This window comes from Pagrus major, chromosome 6 (genome assembly GCF_040436345.1).
Source record: "Pagrus major chromosome 6, Pma_NU_1.0".
Classification (NCBI taxonomy): Eukaryota; Metazoa; Chordata; class Actinopteri; order Spariformes; family Sparidae; genus Pagrus; species Pagrus major.
The window spans coordinates 35,966,046-35,987,196 of NC_133220.1; the positions used below are offsets into that span (position 1 = coordinate 35,966,046).

At 39.2% G+C, this 21,151-nt stretch overlaps 1 protein-coding gene across 1 annotated transcript; it reads left to right on the plus strand.

Moving 5' to 3' along the window:
- The first annotated feature begins 349 nt into the window (after positions 1-349).
- On the plus strand, positions 350-19,589 carry LOC140997972 (chitinase-3-like protein 1). The gene is made up of 12 exons (XM_073468070.1): positions 350-426; positions 1,271-1,308; positions 5,498-5,524; positions 5,622-5,826; positions 5,929-5,982; positions 7,226-7,391; positions 13,777-13,901; positions 14,026-14,128; positions 16,364-16,546; positions 18,974-19,090; positions 19,176-19,308; positions 19,537-19,589. The coding sequence occupies exons 1-12, from the start codon at positions 350-352 to the stop codon at positions 19,587-19,589; spliced, it is 1,281 nt and encodes a 426-aa protein (XP_073324171.1).
- Positions 19,590-21,151: the final 1,562 nt, after the last annotated feature.

Here is a 21,151-nt window from a genome sequence, read left to right on the forward strand (position 1 = left end):
GTCGACGCAGACCCCTACGCCGTAGCCTGACGTGCACCTCCAAAAAATCCTAACTACGCGTCGCGTTGACGCGGACCGCAAGCGCTGTGATTGGTCCGCTCAGAACGTAATTTCTGGCAGTTGCTTTTTCCGATCGTACAGACCACCTCCGCAAACGTCTTCTCTATCGCCTGCGCTTTAACATTTACGATATAAGCATTTGCTCTTCAATATTGATCCAACTCCAAATACAGCTGCTCCACCTCGGTCGCCATTGTTTACTGTTGTTTACTGTGACCGGAAGAAAAAGCAAGGATTCGGATATAACCCCTGAAACCACACAGCCACACAGCCACACCCCCCTGGCGGCATGGCGGTGAATTGCAGAGCAACGCGGACCCCCGACGCAGAACTTCGAATGCTCAACGACGGCGTCACGTCGACGGCGTAGGTACGGCGTCGACGTGACGCAGAAGCATAAACTAAGCTTAACAGATGCTCGATCAGATTGGGATGTGGGGACTTTGGAGGCCTGGTCAACACCTTGGGCCCTTTATTGTGTTCCTCCAGCTGTTCCTGAGCAGTGTTTGCGGTGTGTCAGGGCACATTGTCCTGCTGGGGGGCCACTGCCATTGGGTGGTGTTGTTGTGATGAGGGGGTGTACTTAGTCCACAACAGTGTTTGGATGGGTGGTGCGTGTCAAGTGGCATTCACATGAATGCCAGCACCCAAGGTTTCCCAGCAGAACATCACATTGTGATGAGATGATCAATGTTATTCACATCACCTTTCAGTGATTTTAATGTTGTGGCTGATCGGAGTATATCAGTACAGCCCAAAAATAAGGTGATACTATTTTAAGGCCATACCTCCCAGCCCTACTTGGCACTATAGCTATTATAATGTGTTCTTGACTACCTGTCCACTTTCTCACCCGGTTCTTCTTCTCTCTCTCTTTCTCTTCCTCTTCTCCTGCATGGAAATGTAGTCAGGTATCATCAAAGTACTCACCTGAACCTGGCTGTTGAGAATTTGTATCCTTTATCCAGCTATGGAAAACATTTCTTTGGAGACATTTATGAAATTAAAAAAGTGCTTTAGAATAGTCAACGTCTTTACTGAAGAGGCGTGAAAACCCTCTTCAGAAAAAAGACTGAATCTTGGATTTAGGAGGAACAATGCGGATTCCATGCTGGTCGCAGAACAGCGAACCAGCACTTACACTTGCGGTCTTGCTGGGGAGGCATGGGAATTCACCCAACCAGTCTACATATGTTTTGTGGACTTGTAGAAGGCCTACCACCATCTCCCCCAGGGAGTACTGGGAAGGTACTGCAGGAGTATGGGGTACTGGGCCAGTTGCTGTTGTGGTGAAAAGGCAATTTAGCGGTCCATCTATGTTCCAACCCTCACCTATGGTCAGGAGCTGTGGGTAGTGACGGCTGATATGAATTTCCTCTGAAGGGTGGCTAGGCTCAGCCAGGGAGACAGGGTGAGGAGATCGGACATATGCAGGGAGCTCATAGTAGAGCTGCTGCACCTGCATGTCGAAAGGATGTTTCAAAACGTAATGTAGTAAGTTGTCATCAACATAAGTTATCTTCACTTCTCTTGTCTTTACCTCGCTCCAGTCTGCTCTTCACCGTGTGAGGACCCCCACCCATGGTAGTCTCACATAGACAGACCTAACTCACAGCATGTCAGCTGTATGCCCGCGGAAAATGACAGTAAATGACAGCAAAATGTAGTTGATGCATTTATTAGGCCTAAAAAATGAATAGTGCTTGTTGAACGTAGCAAACAAGCCGCTAGCAAATCTCCTAGCTGGCCGGCTAGAGCTACAGTGCAAGTGGCTCTGAAGGGAGGCCTGGAGGGAGGAGGTGGGATTGGTCTCTACTATCTTACTAACCCCTGTTTCAATGTTAAGCAAATAAAGCTATCTTCCATTTGTTACAGATTTCATTCACTTTTTCTTCTCTTGTAGTTTAATCTTGCATTAAGATAGTAAGTGTCCTAAAATTACAAACACTGATCACTTTCCTGAATCTTAGCCTTTAACAGGACCAGGAGGAGACAGTATGATCACGATATTAAAAAACCCAGCCCTATGTCCCTCTCAAATGTAATGAAAAAAAGCTAATTGTTAGCAATAGTGGAGGCTATCACCTTACAGCTGCTTTGGAAGAACTTTCATGATTATTGGATGTGACAAAGGTCAGTTGACTCTTGAATCTTGAGGTTACTATTATTCTCCCAACATAAATAGTGGTTAAGAAATTGAACTGATAAAGGGTATAATAAATTAACAGTAAATGAACTGAAACCCAGCCCCTCTGACGCAAAACCAAAGGAGCTTTGCAGTCATAAATCAATGGCTACTTCTGACTTTTGATACTTCAGTAGGTTATTTTGACCTTTGTAATGCTTATCTGTCTCAAACCCTCTCACTATTACACTGTCTTGCCATTGAAACAGTATGAAGTTGCTCAATGGTTCTTCTGTAAGTTATTTTTCAACTGATGAAGGTCCATATTTGTTTTAGTTTCTTATTAATCAACACATCCATGTTTTCTTAAAGCCTCAGTGTGAGTAGCTGCATTTCAGTTTTAAGTTTTAGCCCCTTTATTAATAATCACAATTCACTCATTCATGACTTTATTTGGTTGGAGAGGTAAAGAATGAGTAACTGGCAAAAGAGAGATGGAACAACATGCAGCACAAGGCCACAGGTTGTAATCAAACCCTGAATGTATACTGAGATGCGTGCCACAGACCAAGCAAGTGTGGGCTCAGGAGGTAGAGCAGGTCGTCCAGTAATCAAAGGGTCGCTGGTTCGAATACCTGGCTCCCCCAGCTGCATGTCGAAGCATCCTTGAGCATGATACTGAACCCCAAATTGCTGATGAGCAGTTTGCACCTTGCATGGCAGCCTCTGCCATCAGTGTATGAGTGTGTGTGTGAATGGGTGAATGTGACAAGTGTTGTAAAACGCTTTGCACAGTCGATAGACTGGAAAAGCACTATCAAAATGCAACTCCATTTCCATTTAATAGATTTCATGTGAAACGCAAATTTGTCTGCACAGCGGACTTTGAGAAAATCACTACCCACGGAATCTTTTGAACATCGAACACTGTCCCAGGGAGGAGAGGAAGAGAGTCACGGTAAGAGCCATGCTAATCCAGCTTGGTTTTAAGGCTGCTCCTGGTTACTGTCTCAGGAAAAAGAAATGGACACATAGGACTAGGACTAGGCTGGCCTAGCAACATGAAATCAGACACTTTTGTGCCCACATCTTTACAGAGACCTGTCTCCACCACAACATCCTGGATCAAGCTTGATGCTCACACACAGTCAAAGTTGATGGACTTGTTTACCTGATGTCGAACTTTTGATATTAAAATGCTGACCATCATATCATCACCATCTTGTTGCTTCTGTTTACATTCACCGCAACGCAAATTAAGAAAATGCACTACAGAATTATTTTCTCAGTGTATACGTGTTTATGTACTAAGCCTAAATCGCTGTACATAGGTTCTATGTTTATGTAGCATGAAGGAGATACAAACTTCAATTTTGTTATGCACTCCTGTTATATAGTGACAAATGTTACTTTGAACCTTGAATGTTGAATGGAAACCAATGGCTTCCACAAACAACAGGAAACATTTTTAAAGCATCAATTAAAAAATGGTCAGCAAAGAATATTATGTATTTGTATAAAGGAGGTACATTTTGCAAACACAATGGTATTTATATTTTCAGTGGTATAAAAATATTTGGACTCATTGCCTCATAATGTGTGTACGTATAGCACAGAAAACCTTATTTAATCATTAAATCTCCAACAGTGTGAGCAGTGTTATAGCCCACAGATGAACATTTACCAATCTCCACTCAACAGAGGCTGTGCAAACCATTCATTTTAAGTGAAAGCCGAATCCCAGACTGCAGCTGCTCAGGTGTCACCAAAAAACCTCAGATAACCTCATTACAGGAGATTTACTTTGATGTACTGTGCCATTTTGTAAGTTTGATGTCACAGAAGTTTAGTCAAAAATTCAAACAACAATTTTCTAAGAAAAATAGCAGATGGAACAACAACTCTGTCTTTGCATCATGCAGTCTTTGCTGCTCATCAAGCAGTTTTAGCCTTTAGGTAAAATCATAACCCTCCAGCATTATGTGTCCTTTGTCCTGCCAGCCTATGCCTGTCAAGCACTATCAGCAACAACATATCATCGTTACAATGATTGACATTAAAAGATGCATGGAACGTTTGGCATTGAGTTTCAAGCATGGGTTTCATGTTAAAAATGCTTTAGGTAAAAATCTTGATCTGGGTCACTCTAAAATGTGGAAACAATATGGTTGTGCTGATCCAGTCTGTCCTGTTTAAAGAGGAAAACATCAGCTACCCACAGCCTTCGGAGTTTCCTTTACAATATGACTTTTCAAGCTGAATAAAAATGGCAAACTCATCATTTTCTTTTATGACACTTATCAATGATTTATGACACTTTTACTTGCAATACACTAAAGTTTAATGACTATATTTCAACCGTCGCATCCAGCAGACATTATACCAAAATCCATTTAGGCAAGTCTTGCCACTCAGCAGCCATTGTGGCAAAGCCGCCAGGCAGTTATTTTGGTCTAACAAGGCCAGGACCCAGGCTTCCCACTCTATTCTAGAGATCATTTCAGGACTTTTCAGTGATAATCTAGCTGGACAGACAGCATTCATGCCCATACACTTAACGTATGCTCCTGTCTGTGGAAGTCTGACTTGAAAGATGTGCAGTCATGGCTATGAAAATGCTTGTAAATGATGACAACGTGATCATAGAAAAATACAAATACCACTTTACTTACTCAGTGTTTCATTTCTCTCTTATTTTCTCTCCTGTCTCCTTCACAAAAAAATAAAAATTAGGCTAAGTAAAAAAAAAAAAAAGCGCAAGTATCTGGTATATATATATACATATAGACTCATATATATATATGAGTCTATATATGTGTGTATGTATATATATATACATATATATATATATATATATATATATATATATACATATATATATATATATATATATATATATATATATATATGTATATACACGAACCAGTAGTTTTACTTTTAAGAACATTTGTACTCTTACTTTGGTAGGATTTTGAGCACAATACTTTTACTTGTAACGGAGTATTTTTCTTTTTACTTAAGTTAAGGATATTTTAATGAAAGAGTTAAGGAAACTGAAAACCACAGCATGTGCCTCAGTAATATGAGATGTAAGACTGGAGTGACGTTACACTGTGTATATGCTTTTTCTAGTCTCTGTCTCTGCCCCACAGTGTGAGGTCCCACACAATGGGAGAGAGCACAAACAGCTAAGATGAACGCAGGAATAGCAAGCATTATTGGTGAGAAATTTCATCTTTTGTCCCTATATTTCATTTCATTTTTCTGTCTTTGCTTTTGAGCTGTAATAACATGTGAATTGTGCCCTTACAGTGGCTCTGCAGTTCTTCATTGAGATTGGTAAGCAACACATTTAAAGTACAATAATAGGAGATCATGATTTAATTAAACTTCAATGCTGTGTGCAAAGCAAAAGTCTGTTTTTGTCTTGATCCAGCAAACACCGCCAAAATGGTATGTTATTTTACCAACTGGTCGCGGTACAGAACTGGTGTGGGGAAATTCCTGCCAGGAAACATTAACCCCTTCCTCTGCACCCACCTGGTTTATGCCTTCGCCATCATCAACCATGCCAACGAGATCACTGAGCATGAGTGGAATGAGAAAAGCCTCTTCAAATCATTCACTGAGCTCAAAAACAGGTAACAATTGGCTCATGGAAAAGATGTGTACTTGCAATTTAACTTTTAAAATGTAATGTCTGTTTAATCAGCCACTTGTTTTCTTTGTGTGTACCTGAACAGAAACCCCAGGCTGAAGACTTTACTGTCGGTCAGAGAGGTGAACGATGGATCTCAGTGAGTTGATGCCCTATTGCTAACTCCTTATCAAACTCCTCCATCTGCTGACAGAAAGCAAGAATGGCAGCAATTTTATTTTACTGTCTTCTCCAGTTGATTGTTGGGCTGTGAAGAATGAGAATTATTGCTCATTGATTATTTTCTTCTTAAGCCAGTGTAGGTAACTTTTGAAATGTTTTTTCAATCTAATAAAACATTTATTACTATGGTCTTTGCAAGCACACTATACTGTCCTGGCATGTAAGGAAAGAAGATATTTAAGCTATGTGTGAAATCTTGAGTTGAATAGCTTTTATTCTATTATAGATACTTCAGGTTGTCACACTCTGCCAGACATCATTTCATTGGCCATCTATAATATCTACACTAATTTCCTTTTCCTATGTTTATCTCAAGTGAAGGGTGTCTGCAGTACCAGACTTTTAAAGTAAATTATGAATAAAGCTTATATAATTGCTCACCTGTAATAAGAAAAGCTGTCTTTCAGTGCATGGATAACTTTGATCGTAGAATAGCTTCCCTCCTAATAAAACGTAAATAACATAAAAAATCTTGATTTTGTACTTGGCATTTTTTGGTGAATTGGCCAAAAGACATTAATGTGGTTCTGTCAAATAAGTCACATAGATTAGGATATCATATCATCTTAAAAGGTGATGATATGTCAGTGTTGTATTCACAACTTGTTTCCACCAGCCATAAAGAAATCAGTTATTGTAGGTTTAATAAATCTACGGGATAATAGACAAGTTTGAAAAATCTGTTCATATTTCTTTCAAATGTCAATTTCAATTTCAAATGTCTGATTTTTTTTAATTGTTTTTTTGACTGTTGGTCAATCAAAGCAGGCAACATGTGTTCTTGGAACTTCTAATATGTATTGTATGGACTAAAATGTCAATTATTTGAGAAAATCTACATAATAATCAATAATTGTTGTTACTGGCAGCTGCAGTGCTACAATGATTAAATATGTAGTGTATGTATCAGAATCATCAATACTTCATTGATCCCCAAGGGGAAACTGGTACACTACAGTAGCTCCTTCTAGGATAGAAAATCCCACGACAGACAGAGAGACAGACAGACAGACAGACAGACAGATAGACAGATAGACAGATAGACAGATAGATAGATAGATAGATAGATAGATAGATAGATAGATAGATAGATTTGTTTGAACATTATGCTGTTCATCTGCCATTTTAGAGAGCCACATTTTTCTTACCTTCTATTGCAGGTACTCCATCATGGTGTCCACTCCAGCTAACCGTCAGACATTTATCCAGTCTTCGATCAAATTCCTGAGGACTCATGGATTTGATGGTCTGGATCTAGATTGGGAGTACCCTGGTGCTGGTGAAGGTCCTGCAGAGGACAAGCAGAAGTTCACTCTACTATGCAAGGTACACTGACTGGAGATAAGTGGAGGACTCAGGCTGTCGGAGGGGTGGGAAAAAAAGGGAAAAAAAGGGCAGCAGCCGTATGTGGTGGTGTGGCACCAGCTCGCAGAAAGTCCTGATACATTTATGGTATCTGGGTTAAATTCAAATCAATTTCACAATGTGACTCAGATTCAAAGTATAACTGCAACACCTCTGTAATAAAAACAAAGGGAACTGATCATTAAGAGGCAGGTAGAGGCCAGCTAATGTAGAATGTAGGGCAGCCTACTGTATATAACATTGCATCACATTTTCTCCAGTGGATGACACCCAAAAGCGATCTCCATCAAGCTATCTTGCACATGGCTCCTGCAAAGGGGCCACTTTAGTGTGTTTTATTTAACAGAGGAATTCAAAGGGGCAATTTTGCATATTTTTAAAGTCTTAATCCTATTTAGTTGATACAAATCAGTGGCTTATGCCTGTGTTTTTTGTTTTATTTTGTTTTTTAACAGATTTTTTATCAACTTTTTGCAAAGCAGGAATACACTCACATACTAAAATTGTACACATTACAGACATTACAAACATGAAGAAACAAAAACAAAACAAACAAAAAAGGAAAAAGAGAAAAAGAAAGAAAGGAAGTCCATGGATGTCAGCCTGATACACTTTGCAGTTTGATATCATACCAAGCTAAAGTTCCACATCCTTTTTCCAGGGCAGTTCTATAAGCCCTGACCCCAACCTTCGTGATGCATCGATGCCTAGTACTCAAGAAATGGGTCCCAGGCCTGGTTAAATAAAAAGGGTTTATCCTTTAAAGCTGTAGAGAAAGATTCAAATGGAATGATACTTGCTCCAAGCTTGCAGCCAATAATTAACAGTGGGAGCTTAATCACATCCACATGACCAAGATATATTTCCGGGCACAGTGCAGCAGAATGTGCATAAGGTGTCTGTTGTGAAAATCAGTGTGTAACTCATAAGTCCCAACAGGCAAGTCTTTGCACCAACATGTAGACTGTGCTTAATAGTTCCATTCAATTGTTGAACAATTGTTGAACAATTGTAATCCAATACTGCTGGACATGAGGGCAGCTCCACAATAAAAGATCTAACAGCAGATTGACATTAGTACAAATATCTGAGAGAGCTGGATTCATTCTGCGTCTAGCTTCAGGAGTGATATAAGGCCTATCTATAATCTTAAATTGCCTCTCCCAGGAAGAATAAGACGCTCAAACATTGGAGGGCTGGCTGTAGAGGGCACTCCAGGCATCAGGCCAGATTCCCACCTGTCTTTAAATTTGTCAGAGTTGACCAGTGAAAATTTAAAATTTAAATTAGACAGAATACAATTCCTTACTTGTAGAAATTTGAAGAAATCATCATTGGTAACACCATACTTGCTTTTCACTTGTTGGAATGTGAGGATTGAGCCTTCCTGAACCATGTCTCCTGTCCTACAATCCCAAAGCATCAGTATTTGACGAGTTGGGAATGAGACTCAAAAATCAACATGTCTCACGAATAGGACCTTTAAAAGGATTCGTCTAATACTAGCATCTTGTCGCAGCTAAGGGCTCCATAGTTAGTGCAAAAGACAATGGGCTCAAGGGGCAACACTGCCAATTACCTTGTTCAATACTAATATTATCAGACATGAGCCCTTTAGTAATTACAGCTAAGAGAGGTGATATATACTGGAAACAAATCCATTTAATAAATAATAATGCTAATAACAGAATACATTTTTTGAAGCATGGAAAATAGGTAGGTCCACTCCAGCCACTCAAAACTTTCTCGCATCGAGAGAGATGACCAAAGCTTCTGAGCTGAACATTGAGGAATTCTAAATAACGTTGAGTAGTCTTACATTATGTGAAGAATATCACCATATGCCACGCATAATACCATACCAATACCATTAGCAATAACAGAAGGGAGGATATTTTCTACACGTAAAGCCAAGACCTTTGCTAGAAGTTTCAAAGCGATGTAGTCCTGTATGAAGAACATTCAGGCAATTTACCCTTTTTTAATACCAAAGAAATATTAGCCTCCATTAGAGATGGAGGGAGGGCTCCAGCCTCAAACAAGGTTTGCAGCATTTCAAATAATGGGCAGGCTGGGATGGTGTTAATGGTTTACATAAATCTTCTCTCTGCTTTTTGGTAGATCCACCTTAAAAAAACAAACAAAAACAACATGTCTTGCTTTGAGTGTGAGTTGAATTGTGAAGTGTATAGCTGCTTGTAAAATATTTACTATATAAGTATTGTTGATTTCGCCAAATGTTTAAGAACATTGGCCAAATAGCAATTAGGGTTTGTTAGCAAATTCCTATATCCTTTGCCACATGAAAAACATGGATTTTTCAGCCTTCTTTGTTAGTAAGGTCTCTGAGGTGGTTTTAGGGTTAGGGTTAATATATCGTTCCTAAGTTCGTCTGATGGAGATGAATTGTACTTGGTCTGAAGTTCATGAAGTTCTAGCTCCAGTTTCCTCTGCTCTTTTATATGTAAAGGGTTTGGTTTGGACCCAATAGCAGCACAAAGACAGGCAGGTATCGTTGGTAACAAACTTTATTTGCACAAGTGCAGGAATCAATGGCAGTAGGCAAAATAGTCTGTCTTCTGGCCGCTGGCCTTTAACAGTCTCTGGTGGGGATTGTAGATTAGGTTCAGCCGAACCAAACCAGGATACTGGGGAGTCACGTCCGTGAAGCTCAATCTTGTACTCACTCAGTGAAGGAATAATCAGAGCCACAGAACTGCAGGAAGCCACAGAGGAGACGAGAGTGACACTCACTGTGCAGAGCTGAATCAGGTAATCACCGGATAGCCAAGGGAGCAGACAGGCAGAATCCAGAAAGGGACAGGCGAGGATCGTGGTCGGGGACGGAAGGCTGAGGTGATTACCAGGAGATCGGTCAGGCAGGATGGTCGGAGGCAAGCAGGGTCGAAACCGGGAGATCAGGCAGAGAAACGCTGGAGAGTCTGGTGCAAGCATCGAGAACAATCTGGCAATGAGTGAGAGTGGAGCTGGGGCTTAAATGCAGCCAGAGCAGAGCAGAGAGCACAGGTGAGTGGAGTTGGCTTGATGAGAGGGGTGTGTCTGATTGGCAGATTGAAGCAGGAAGGTGCAGAGTGGTGAGGCAGAGATGAACTGTGACATTATACTGTTCTTCTTAAGCCTAGTAGTATAAAATATGATTAGACCACAGGTAGCTATTCAGGTAAGCTTTCATGGTAGCCCGTAATAGACCAAGGGACACATCAGGGGTCTTAAAAACAATTCAGTTGTTCTTTTAGAAATTTTTCAAAATTCAAGATCTGAGGAAGCGCTGTCAACTTTGCCGTCCAACTCTGAGAGAAGTGTGTGCCGCAGAGTCAATTAATGCCTTTTCTTAAAGCTGCTATGTGAAAACATTATTGTACAATATGTAAGGAATTTAAATGATGAATGTGCACTAATAAAGATCATTGAGGATGCCATACACTGAGACGCATCACGAAAATCGTTTTGCATTTGAATCGTTGACAGCTGAATCGTAATCGAATCAAATTGTGAGGCCAGTGAAGAATCACACCTCTAATGAACGTGTTCTTTTTTTAAAAAAAGGTTAGAATTGTTTTCCTCTTTTGTATAAAGAGATTGTGTATACCTCCCACATTCCAGCTGCAAATTTATAGTGTGGATCTGTCACCAGCCATTTTATATTAAGAAAAGTATCTTGTCTACATATGGATGAAAATATTGATAGCAGCTAGAGCTCCCTGAAACTAAACCGAGACATATAACATAAACAGAAAATAAAAATACTGCTTTGCTAACATTTAAAATAGAATGATGTACAAAAAACATTAGACAAAAATAACAGGTAGACACAGGGGTCAGACTGGTCTATTACACCCATTAAGGGCGTGATCTAACTTGCAGACTTAAATAGTAAAAGATGCTGGACCAGCTTTCTAATTTTAGATCAATAACAAACCTCAACTGCCGGCCAGCAGCTCTTTTCATGAAGATTACAAAATGAAGTGAGCAGTGAGTATATGAGTAGGCAACAAGGTAGGTAAGAAAATAAAAGTGAATATAACATTGGAGTTAGCGGCGGACCTAGACCCAACCCTCATCAATGAGCATAAACCTACAGACTACAGGGCAAAAACTAATCTCCTAGCGACAAATGAGAGAAGAAAATTGAGAGGAAGATAAGGAGTGGGCATAGCAAAGAAAGTCCCTTTCTCCTAAAGCTGTTGTTTAACCAGGTAAAATTCTTGTTGCTTCCATTATTGTTTTTTTATATATATTGTATATAGTACTTGTTTCGTATTGTTTCTATATTTGCCTTTTTATTTTGATTGTATTTGTATCTGAATGTACCCGCTGCTATGATAACCTAATTTCCCCTCTGGGATTAATACCCCCTCTGGGATTAATAAATTATCTATCTATCTATACAACAGCTACAGAAAAATCCTCGAATATCATGATTGGAGTGCCATTGTAGAGCAGGGACTGCACTTTTTGTGCCGCTTGCATGATCCAGACTTTATCTTGGAAATTGTGGACCTTTATAACAACAGCACAGGGCCACTGTCCAGGGAGAGGACAGGAAGATGAGATGCAGCTGAGATGCAGCTTTCTGCTTCTGTGATCTGAGTATCTAGTGTGGCAATTTTGGACAAACAAGCTTTGAGTTTCTTTAAGACCAGATCAATCTTTATGTCAAAGGAAGCTTCCGCACCTTTGAGCACTTCAGCCGTTATTCCTTCCACCAAGCTGTCAACTTGACCCAAAAGTGGCGCCGTGTTGTCTGCCATGTTGGCACAACTCTTTGGGGGCGACTGACTTAGCGAATTTCCCAGTGAGGTTGAGCTTTTTTTGAGTTGTTGGCATTCTCCGACTTAGCTGTACTTTGTCTGAAAGAAAGACCAAAAACGATAGCGGAGCGAGGACAGTGATCTGCTTCTGGTTTGAATGTAATCATCAGTCCAAAAATCTTAAATGAAATTATTTTTACCTGAGATGCTCAAGCTGAGGCTAATATTTTTTGTTTATGGACATTTGATATTGTTTTACTGTTAATAAATGGGTACACTTTGGAACCTGTGTTCCATGAAATGGGTGTGAGCAGCAATGTTTTGCTACATTCAATTTGATGACACATAAAAAACATTTTCCTTTATATTTTTACAATTTATAAATGTTGTGATGTTATTTCAGATTCCCAAGCAAGTTTCTCTATATGTTCATTTGATATAATTGTATGAATTACTGATTAGTACAGTGCCTGTTCAAAACATGCTGTTCGGCACAGATTATCCGGTAAAGCCTCCTGAACTGCCCACAGACTCATCAAGGCTGCCCCAATAATATCAAATATGTTTACAATTTAAAATCTGGATGATTACATTTGTACTTTGTGCAAAAACCAACGAGCAAGGCATCCTGGAGCAGAAGATGGTGTTTCCAAGCAACAGTAAACATGGTAGTCCTTGAGGCTAGCATTAGCTACCATACTACTACTGTTGACAGAAACTTAAAATCTCACCTCCAGTTCTCTCTGAAGAACAGAAAACCTGTGTTGACCGCGTCTCCCCACTCATTCAGACTCATTTAAACTTCTGCTTTAGTTTTGTTTTTCTCACTGTGTTACTACAGCAAGTTGTTGAACCATGCTAATCTCCATTTTGTTTACATCAAAATTGCAACAAATTCGTCACTGCACTTCCTTGGGTCCTCAGCGACAAACCTGCCAAGCATGACGTTGATCGGATGAATGGTTCTCGAGATATGTGAATGAGAGACACATGGACAGACAGAGATTATGTGCTATATAGATAATACCAGTATACTAATGGATCTATCATATCTTATATTCTTGAGGTTAAAATGTATTGTACCTGAAGCAGGTTTTAAATGTAAATATAGGTTAGATCCTGAAATCCTAGAGCTAGAAATGTGTTCATTATCTGCAGCCTACTCTTCAGTGTTTGCAAAATAATTTTCATTTTGGAAGAAGCAAGTGAGGGAAAAGGAGGGGGAACAGGTAGGGAGAAAAACAACAGGGAAACAAAAACAAGACACAACAAAAACCGACACGGCACACACCGACAATACAGAGAGAAAGAGTAATACAGTGCAAACATTTCAGTCACTTAAAACTGCCACACAATTAAAACACATTTAACAGTGACTGTATATCAGACATGGTGTTCAGAGTGAAGGGTCACTCAGGGTATCTCACAAGTTTTAAGTTCCTGCAAGGTGAGCACTGGACTGAAAGGGTTGCCAATGTGGTTTTGCAGTAATATAAACTATAATGTGATTTGTTGTTCTGAGGTACATTTTGGACCACTGACTAAAGTGTCAGTGGATTTCCATTGATTTCTAGGAACTTTCAGAGGCCTATGGAGCTGAGAGTTCAGGAGGAAGTAACACTCAACTAATGCTCTCTGCAGCTGTGGCAGCACAAACAGATGTTATTGATACGGGATATGAACTCTCTGAGATTTCAAAGTAAGACTTATATTTATGTCAGCTCCAATTTAAATACTTTTGAAATGACATGACTGCATTATTGTGCTGTAAATGTCACCTCTGTCTGTGGTATGTGTTGTTTTGTGTGTGTTTGTGTGTTCAGGTACCTGGACTTCATCAGTGTTAAGACTTTTGACCTCCATGGTGATCAAGATCAAGTGACAGCCCACCACAGTTCACTCTACGCTGACAACAATACTAACATAGTAATTACCCATCGTTTAATGCTACCTTTCATGAATTAATAGCACCAGTTACACATTATATAAACTTGATATCATTTTTTTTAGGACCATTAATTGTTTGAACTGTTTAAACTGTATACACTTAAAATAGTAAAAATATTTCACTACTTATCAAGCTGATATACATAAGTGAGCTGCACTGCATTGTACTGTAGCTCTGTAGATTTGGGTTACATATCAATGGGTTTTGTCACTATGAGCATCAGCTTTTACATTATACAGTATATTGTATGGGAGATAAAGAAAAAACGTAATAAATGTGTGGAGAATAGGGCTGGGCAATATATTGATATTATATTGTTATCATGATATGAGACTATATATCCAACAGCAATCAGCCACAACATTAATGCCACTGATAGTTCATGTGAAAAACATTGATCATCTTGTTACAATGCACTGTTCTGCTGTGGTCCTTGTGTTTATGTGGATGCCACCTGACATGCACCACCTACCCAATAAATAGCACAGACCAAGTACACACCTTTGTGGTAACAGCACTCCCAGATGGCAGTGCTTCTCTAGCAGGACAATGGGCTCTGTCACTGCAACAGCTGCTCAGGAATAACCCAAGGAATGTAACAAAGAGCTCTAGATGTCAACCTGCCCTCCAAATTCAAGAGATCCCAATCTGATTGAGCATCTTTCGGATGTCCTGGAACAGGTTCAACGCATCAACAAATCACCATAGGGGGAGTGGGTGTACATGATCTGCAGTGGTGTTTAGGTGGGTGGTGCATGACAAGTGGTTTCGCATGAATGCCGGGAATCCATTTCCCAGCAGAACAGTGCATGGTAACAAGATTATCAATGTTTTTCACTTCACCTGTCAGTGGTTTTTAAGTGTTTTCCTGGTTTTAAGGCTGCATTTCAATACAAAGTGGTTCTGAGAGTGATCACCTTTATCCTATGATGAAATATTTCTGTTCTGATGGGAGTGGGAGTGGTCTTCCAGGAAGACAATGGGCAGCAGGGATGGGACAATCACTGAATGATTTTTGATGATTATGAAAATGATGTGAACCATTTGCTATGGCTTTTGGAATCACCAGATCTGGACTGAATTGATAGTTACAGTAGATTTTGGACCAAAGCGCGATACAGCACTCTCCACAACCATCATCAAAAAAACAAATGAGGGAAAATTTTTGGAAGAATGCTCATTCCTCCAGTAGGGTTCCAGAGAGTTGTAGAACTGATGCCAAGGCACACTGAAGCTGTTCTGGTGGGACACCTTACTAGGACACTTACTGTAGGTTTTTCCTTTAATTTGGATTTGAAATGTTTTAAAAACTTCACATATACATTTGTATCCTCACATCTAGATATCAACTGTAAATAAATACACTTTGAGCATGTTTCTAAGGCAAGATCATGGGCGTAGGAAGGATTTAAAATGTGGTTGGAACAATCTAATGAAGGTCTGGAGCTTCTCCCCTAGAAAATCTTTTGAGCTGAGTGGGTGTCATTTCCTGTATTCTGGTTCCTTTTAACAGGTGGATTGATGCTTTTATCTGAAAAATATGGGTATCATTCATCCAGACACATATTAGAGACAGACACCAAAAATGTATTTGCTAACAATCATAACATCAAATTACAAATAACTTAAAATCCAACACATAGAACCAAAAAATGTATTAAATATCTAAATCAATGTAACACAATCATCAACAATGACTTAAGGGGGTTGGTGCTTTTGCTGTTCTTCCTTGACTGATCCTTTATGTTCTCTCCCTTTTAGTCACGATTACCATCTTACTTTTCTCTTTCCTGTCATGTTTCCATTCTTCCTACTTAGTTTACGCTCTGTGCTCAAGGCTTTTTGTGGTGACAGTATGTGACTCACTTTAACTCAATGAATAGTTAACGCTGCCTCGGTGCCGGGTAGCAGTGAAAGTGTGGTATGGAATTTCATTGATTTCGAACATAGTGCATAGAGCATTTTAGCAGTCAGATATTTCCCTGCGGGGGTTGGTGGAGACCAAAAACAGAATTAAAAGGTATGTCAGTGGGTTGATACTGCTGCATTCAGGTGGCCAAAATAAATCAGTTATTTTAGGTTTATATCAAAATACAGTTCCATATCTTGGCTTTTCTATGTATCACACAATCATGATATAACAACTAAGAAAGCAAAATGATTTGACAGAAATTCTTCACTTGATTCATCACTCTCCCTTTCTTTCCTGTCAGGATTATGTAATGCAGTACTGCATGGAGCGAGGAGCCCCAGCAGGGAAGTTGTTGCTGGGTTGTCCCATTCATGCTCGTGCCTTCACACTCTCCACCACAGCAACAGGCCTGGGAGTCCCAGTCAGTGGCCCTGCCAGCCCTGGGCCCTACACGCAGCAGATTGGTGTCTGGTCTTACTATGAGGTATCATGGCACAACATTTTTTACAACTGAATAGCTCAAAATCAGAAATCAACTCCCCACACCCAAACATCAGTGTAATTGAAAGTACCCTTGGTCCCTTTTCTGCAAGTATAAAGCCTAAATCTAGGTGTCATGTTTGATTCAGCTCTCATTTGGACCACACATCAAGAAAGTTGTTCAGTTCTGTTTTACACATTTATGAACCATCTCCAAAATCAAAGCAATACTGTCACACTCAGACCTGGAAAAACTCATGCACTAACTTTTTTTTCAACTGGGCTACTGCAACTCCCTCCTGTCCAACATCAACCAAAAGTCTGTCTTCCGCCTCAACTCGTGCAGAATACAGCAGCTAGTCTTCTTACTAGTTTTAACAGCTAGAATTGATTTTAAGATTTTGCTGATTACTTTTAAAGCTCCTCTGGGTCTTGCCCCAAGTTAAATAATAGAAATGCTGGCCCCATATGAGACTATTCACAGCCTGTTGGGGCCCTTCTGATTGTTCCAAAGTCAAGGCTGAAAACTAAAGGTGACAGCGCTTTTGCTGTCAGGGCCCCTCAACTTTGGAACAACCTAACTGAAGAGATAAGGCTCGCAGAATCAGTAACTTCTTTTAAATCACTTGTTAAAACCCACTTTTGTAGACATGCTTTTATGTAAAGTCACTGTTTTTTTTAACAGATTTTTCATCTTTCTGTCTTTTTTTCTTAGTCTGTTTATCTGTTTTTAATTAGTTTTCTTCCGTCCTTTACTTTTATTGTTACTGTTATTTGTTCATTTTTAATCTATTTATTATCCTTTATTCTTTGTACTGCTCTTGATTTTTTTTGTATCTGTTCTTAATCCCTCTGATGTGATGTTGTCCTCTTATCCTCCTTTATTGATTTTATTATTTTATTCATCTCTATTTTTGATTTACTTTTTCTCTCTCTGTCTGTTTTATGGCCTTTATTCCTTTTACTTGTAATGACTCATATTGTCTATTTGTGTTTTTACATTTTAGACCGGGCTTTCTTGTGTTTGGCTCGACTGTTGAGTGTTTATTCTGTAATATTGTCTTCCTGAGTATGCTTGTTTGTCAAAGCACTTTGTAAACTCTGTTTTTAAAGGTGCTATATAAATAAAGTTTATTATTATTATTATTATTATTATTATTATTATAAAGAACACATTTAGATAGCTGCATTTAGCAGAGAAGACAACATAATGTGCAAGCAGCTTATTACGAACTATATTTATGCTTCTTGTTAGGCAGCGACCATAGTAATTATTACAGCTGCATAGTAGGAAGTCAGGAGAAGTAGTTGAAGAGCAATAAAGTCTGCACTGGGAGGAGGTTGAGGATGGATGGTACAGGACTTTCATCAACTTACTAATGTAGTGAAGTTACATCACAGACGTTCTGTACAGTTGTGTATGTAACATAATTATTTTAACTAAAACCACAATGTTTCCGAACCTAACCAAATCCTTTTCATGCCCAAACCTAACCAAACTGTGAGCGTATAATGAAGGCTCAGTATGCTGTCATACTGTAATGGACTTGTTTTGGGAACAGTGATATGTGTATTTTTGGAGTCATTGGCAGTCAACCTATTCAGTCGTATTGGTATGAGGATGGCTTGGTTTGTACTGCTAACAGACTGGTCTGACTCATAAAAACTCCTTTTTGCCCAGAACAAAACTGAAATGAGCTTAGACAGACCCTCATATACAAATTGCTACACTTTGTTTTCACTCTTATACATACTTCTTTGGTACTGCAGTCCCAATTGTGTCCACACAGCCATGTCATGACCCTTGGGAGCTTATAACAAGTGATGTGTTACTTGATTCTGAAATATATTTACTTCAAATCCCAAACATTTCTGTTCTAGGATGATTTCAGAAGTCAGAAATGTTGGGTAAATGTGTGCTTTATCATCAAGAGGGACACAGTAGCAAGTAACTACACCAGGATCGTGTCTAAACACTTTACAAATGACAGGAACTATTTCTTCTTCTGCCTGCCATAGTCATATGTGAACTATGGCCTCTATGAATTCATACACATCTGACATTTAATCACAATACAAAAGATGATGAAGTTATGCAGCAGCAGTCCTAAGGAAAGAAAAAAGTCCTTTGGCTATCAGTAATGTGTATCACTGTAACTGCCTGTGGGAAAGTTTGCCTCGATTTTACTTGGAAAGGAAAGCAAATCTGTGGTATTACACATCACTATTTATGACTATTACTACTAATGCTGCTGTACTGCTTTACTAGAACCATATTAGTGATAACATTACTATCTCTGCTACCACATTAACAACTGCATCGGCAAGTGCTGCTAATACTCCAGCATCATCAGCATTGACATGAACATGTTTGTTCTACCTGTGACTATTCTAACATATTTTGACAGAGACTGTGATGTTTGTTTACCAGACCTGCTCCTTCTTGAAAGGCACCTCAGTTCAGTGGATTGATGGTCAGAAAGTTCCTTACGCTGTCAAAGGCAATCAGTGGGTCGGCTTTGATGACCAGAAGAGCCTTGATGCTAAGGTACAGTAAATTACTTTGTAGTGAAAAAGAGCTGATAGTTTTTCGAGATAAGAGTTTTATTGTGTTACTCCTCACTGTCTAACAGGTGGACTATCTGAAGAGCAGGCAGCTGGGAGGAGCTGCTGTGTGGACACTGGATATGGATGACTTCTCTGGACAATTCTGTGAACAGGGCCAATATCCACTAATATCACATCTAAAACATAAACTCAGTGAAGGTAACAGACACTTTTTCTTATCAGGGCTGTAAGTTCAATTCACAGAAACAGTATGTCACCTATGATATATCCTCCACATACTATAATAATATGATTTTCAGTAGTTAAAGGTGTCAACTTTTCTGAGTTTTAAAACGTCTTTCAATCACTTTTAAATGTCAATGAGTGAAGGCTGTTAAATGAGTTAAAAAATGAAACATTCCCCTTCTTACTTGTTGCCTCTATCAGCCTGTGGCCAGCTCACCTTTGGTGCCTGTGGTAGCATATTCCCAGAAAAATGACGTCGGCATGATGCGTATGACGTCACGCTCGCTCCCAAGTGCCTTTCTCTGCTAGCTCGTAGCTAGCAACAGAGCATCACAAAAGCTCAGAAATGGAGTCCACTAACAAGCGATCGACAACACGCACAACACACACCCCCAAAAAATATTTGTTTCAGTACCAATACAACTTTTTCAAATACAAACGTTTCAATGCCAAAGTTTTATTTGTTTTTTCGGCTTTTGTTTTTAACGACAAATTTTCTGTGCTGTCACTGTTCTGGCCCCATATACAGCCAGCCGATGCCGCTCATTTCAGATACAGGCAATAGAACAGTAGACAGGTGGTTTCACTGGAAACACTGGAAGAGTTCTAGAGGTGTCTGTAAGTCAGAAGTTAATTCACACCTTCAAGTCAATCAGAATCGAGTATTCACCCAAACCATTGTATAATCAAAGCTGTTGCCTTCAAAGCACTGGACAAAAGTGATAGTTTAAACCTATGTTTCCCTTTAGAACAAAGCAATGTCTGTGTTTGTCCTCTTGCCACATGGTTTCTATCTATGACCAGTGTTAGGGGTAATGCATTACAAAAGTTATAACAAAAGGCGTCACAGTAATATATTTCTTTTAACAGTAACAGGGTAATGTAACGTGTTACTAATAATATTTCAGTAATATATTACTACAGTTATGTCATGTAACACGTTACAATCTGCGTCAGCGACCAAAGTGAAGAGTTTATTGTTGTTTTTGTAAGCATCCATCCACACCAACATGACCATACTAATAAAGGCTGTGCATGTGTTTAATACAGCCGAGCCTGTAAGTTCTGTGTTCAGTCTCTGTTTGACTGAAATGAGCCGTATTTCATAGCCTAATGATGAAGCCTGATCCTCCGAGCATACTTTAATTTACATTCTTGAATCACATACTGTATGCCCATGCATTCCTTGTTCTGTGGACTAAAATCAAAAGGCATAGAAGAAGAGATTTTTGTCATGTCATGTCATTATGGGCTACATTATAGAAGGTATAGGTCTATAGTGTTTCATATGACTCATCCTTCAATTAAAAATATTTATTCCTATCTCATAATAAATCAGACTTTGATCCTCTGTCTGCCTGCTCATCCCTGTGTCCAAGGCCATTCCTTTATTCAAAAAGAAAAAAGCTATTTAACTGTTCTATAAAGGTTATTTGGGCATTTTGTTGAAAGTAACTAAAAAGTAGTGTAACAAGTAATACATTTCTCTACGCAGACAGTAATATTGTAACATAATATATTACTTTAAAATTAAGGTAACTAGTATGTAATAATGTGTAATACACTGCATTTTGAAAGGACTTGCCCAACAATGTCTATGAGTCATGGCAAGGTCGAAAAGTTATTTCCCCACTCTATTTGAAATGTAAACATTTTTAAATGGATTTACGAAAAAGGCTTTAAAGTTCATCATTTTGTGTCACAATTCATTTGTCTCCTGTTATAAGCTTCCTGCTTTGGCCAGCTGACAAGAGAAAATCCTCCTCAAAATCAATCAAACTGTATTTATATGGCACCTTTCAAACAAATCAAAATG

Excerpts from the sequence above, each read along its gene's own strand:
- LOC140997972 (XM_073468070.1), top strand. The coding sequence starts at position 350 with ATGGCGGTGAATTGCAGAGCAACGCGGACCCCCGACGCAGAACTTCGA. Across the intron at positions 13,902-14,025 it reads GAACTCTCTGAGATTTCAAA|GTACCTGGACTTCATCAGTG; the intron begins GTAAGACTTATA and ends TTGTGTGTTCAG. Across the intron at positions 16,547-18,973 it reads GTGTCTGGTCTTACTATGAG|ACCTGCTCCTTCTTGAAAGG; the intron begins GTATCATGGCAC and ends TTTGTTTACCAG.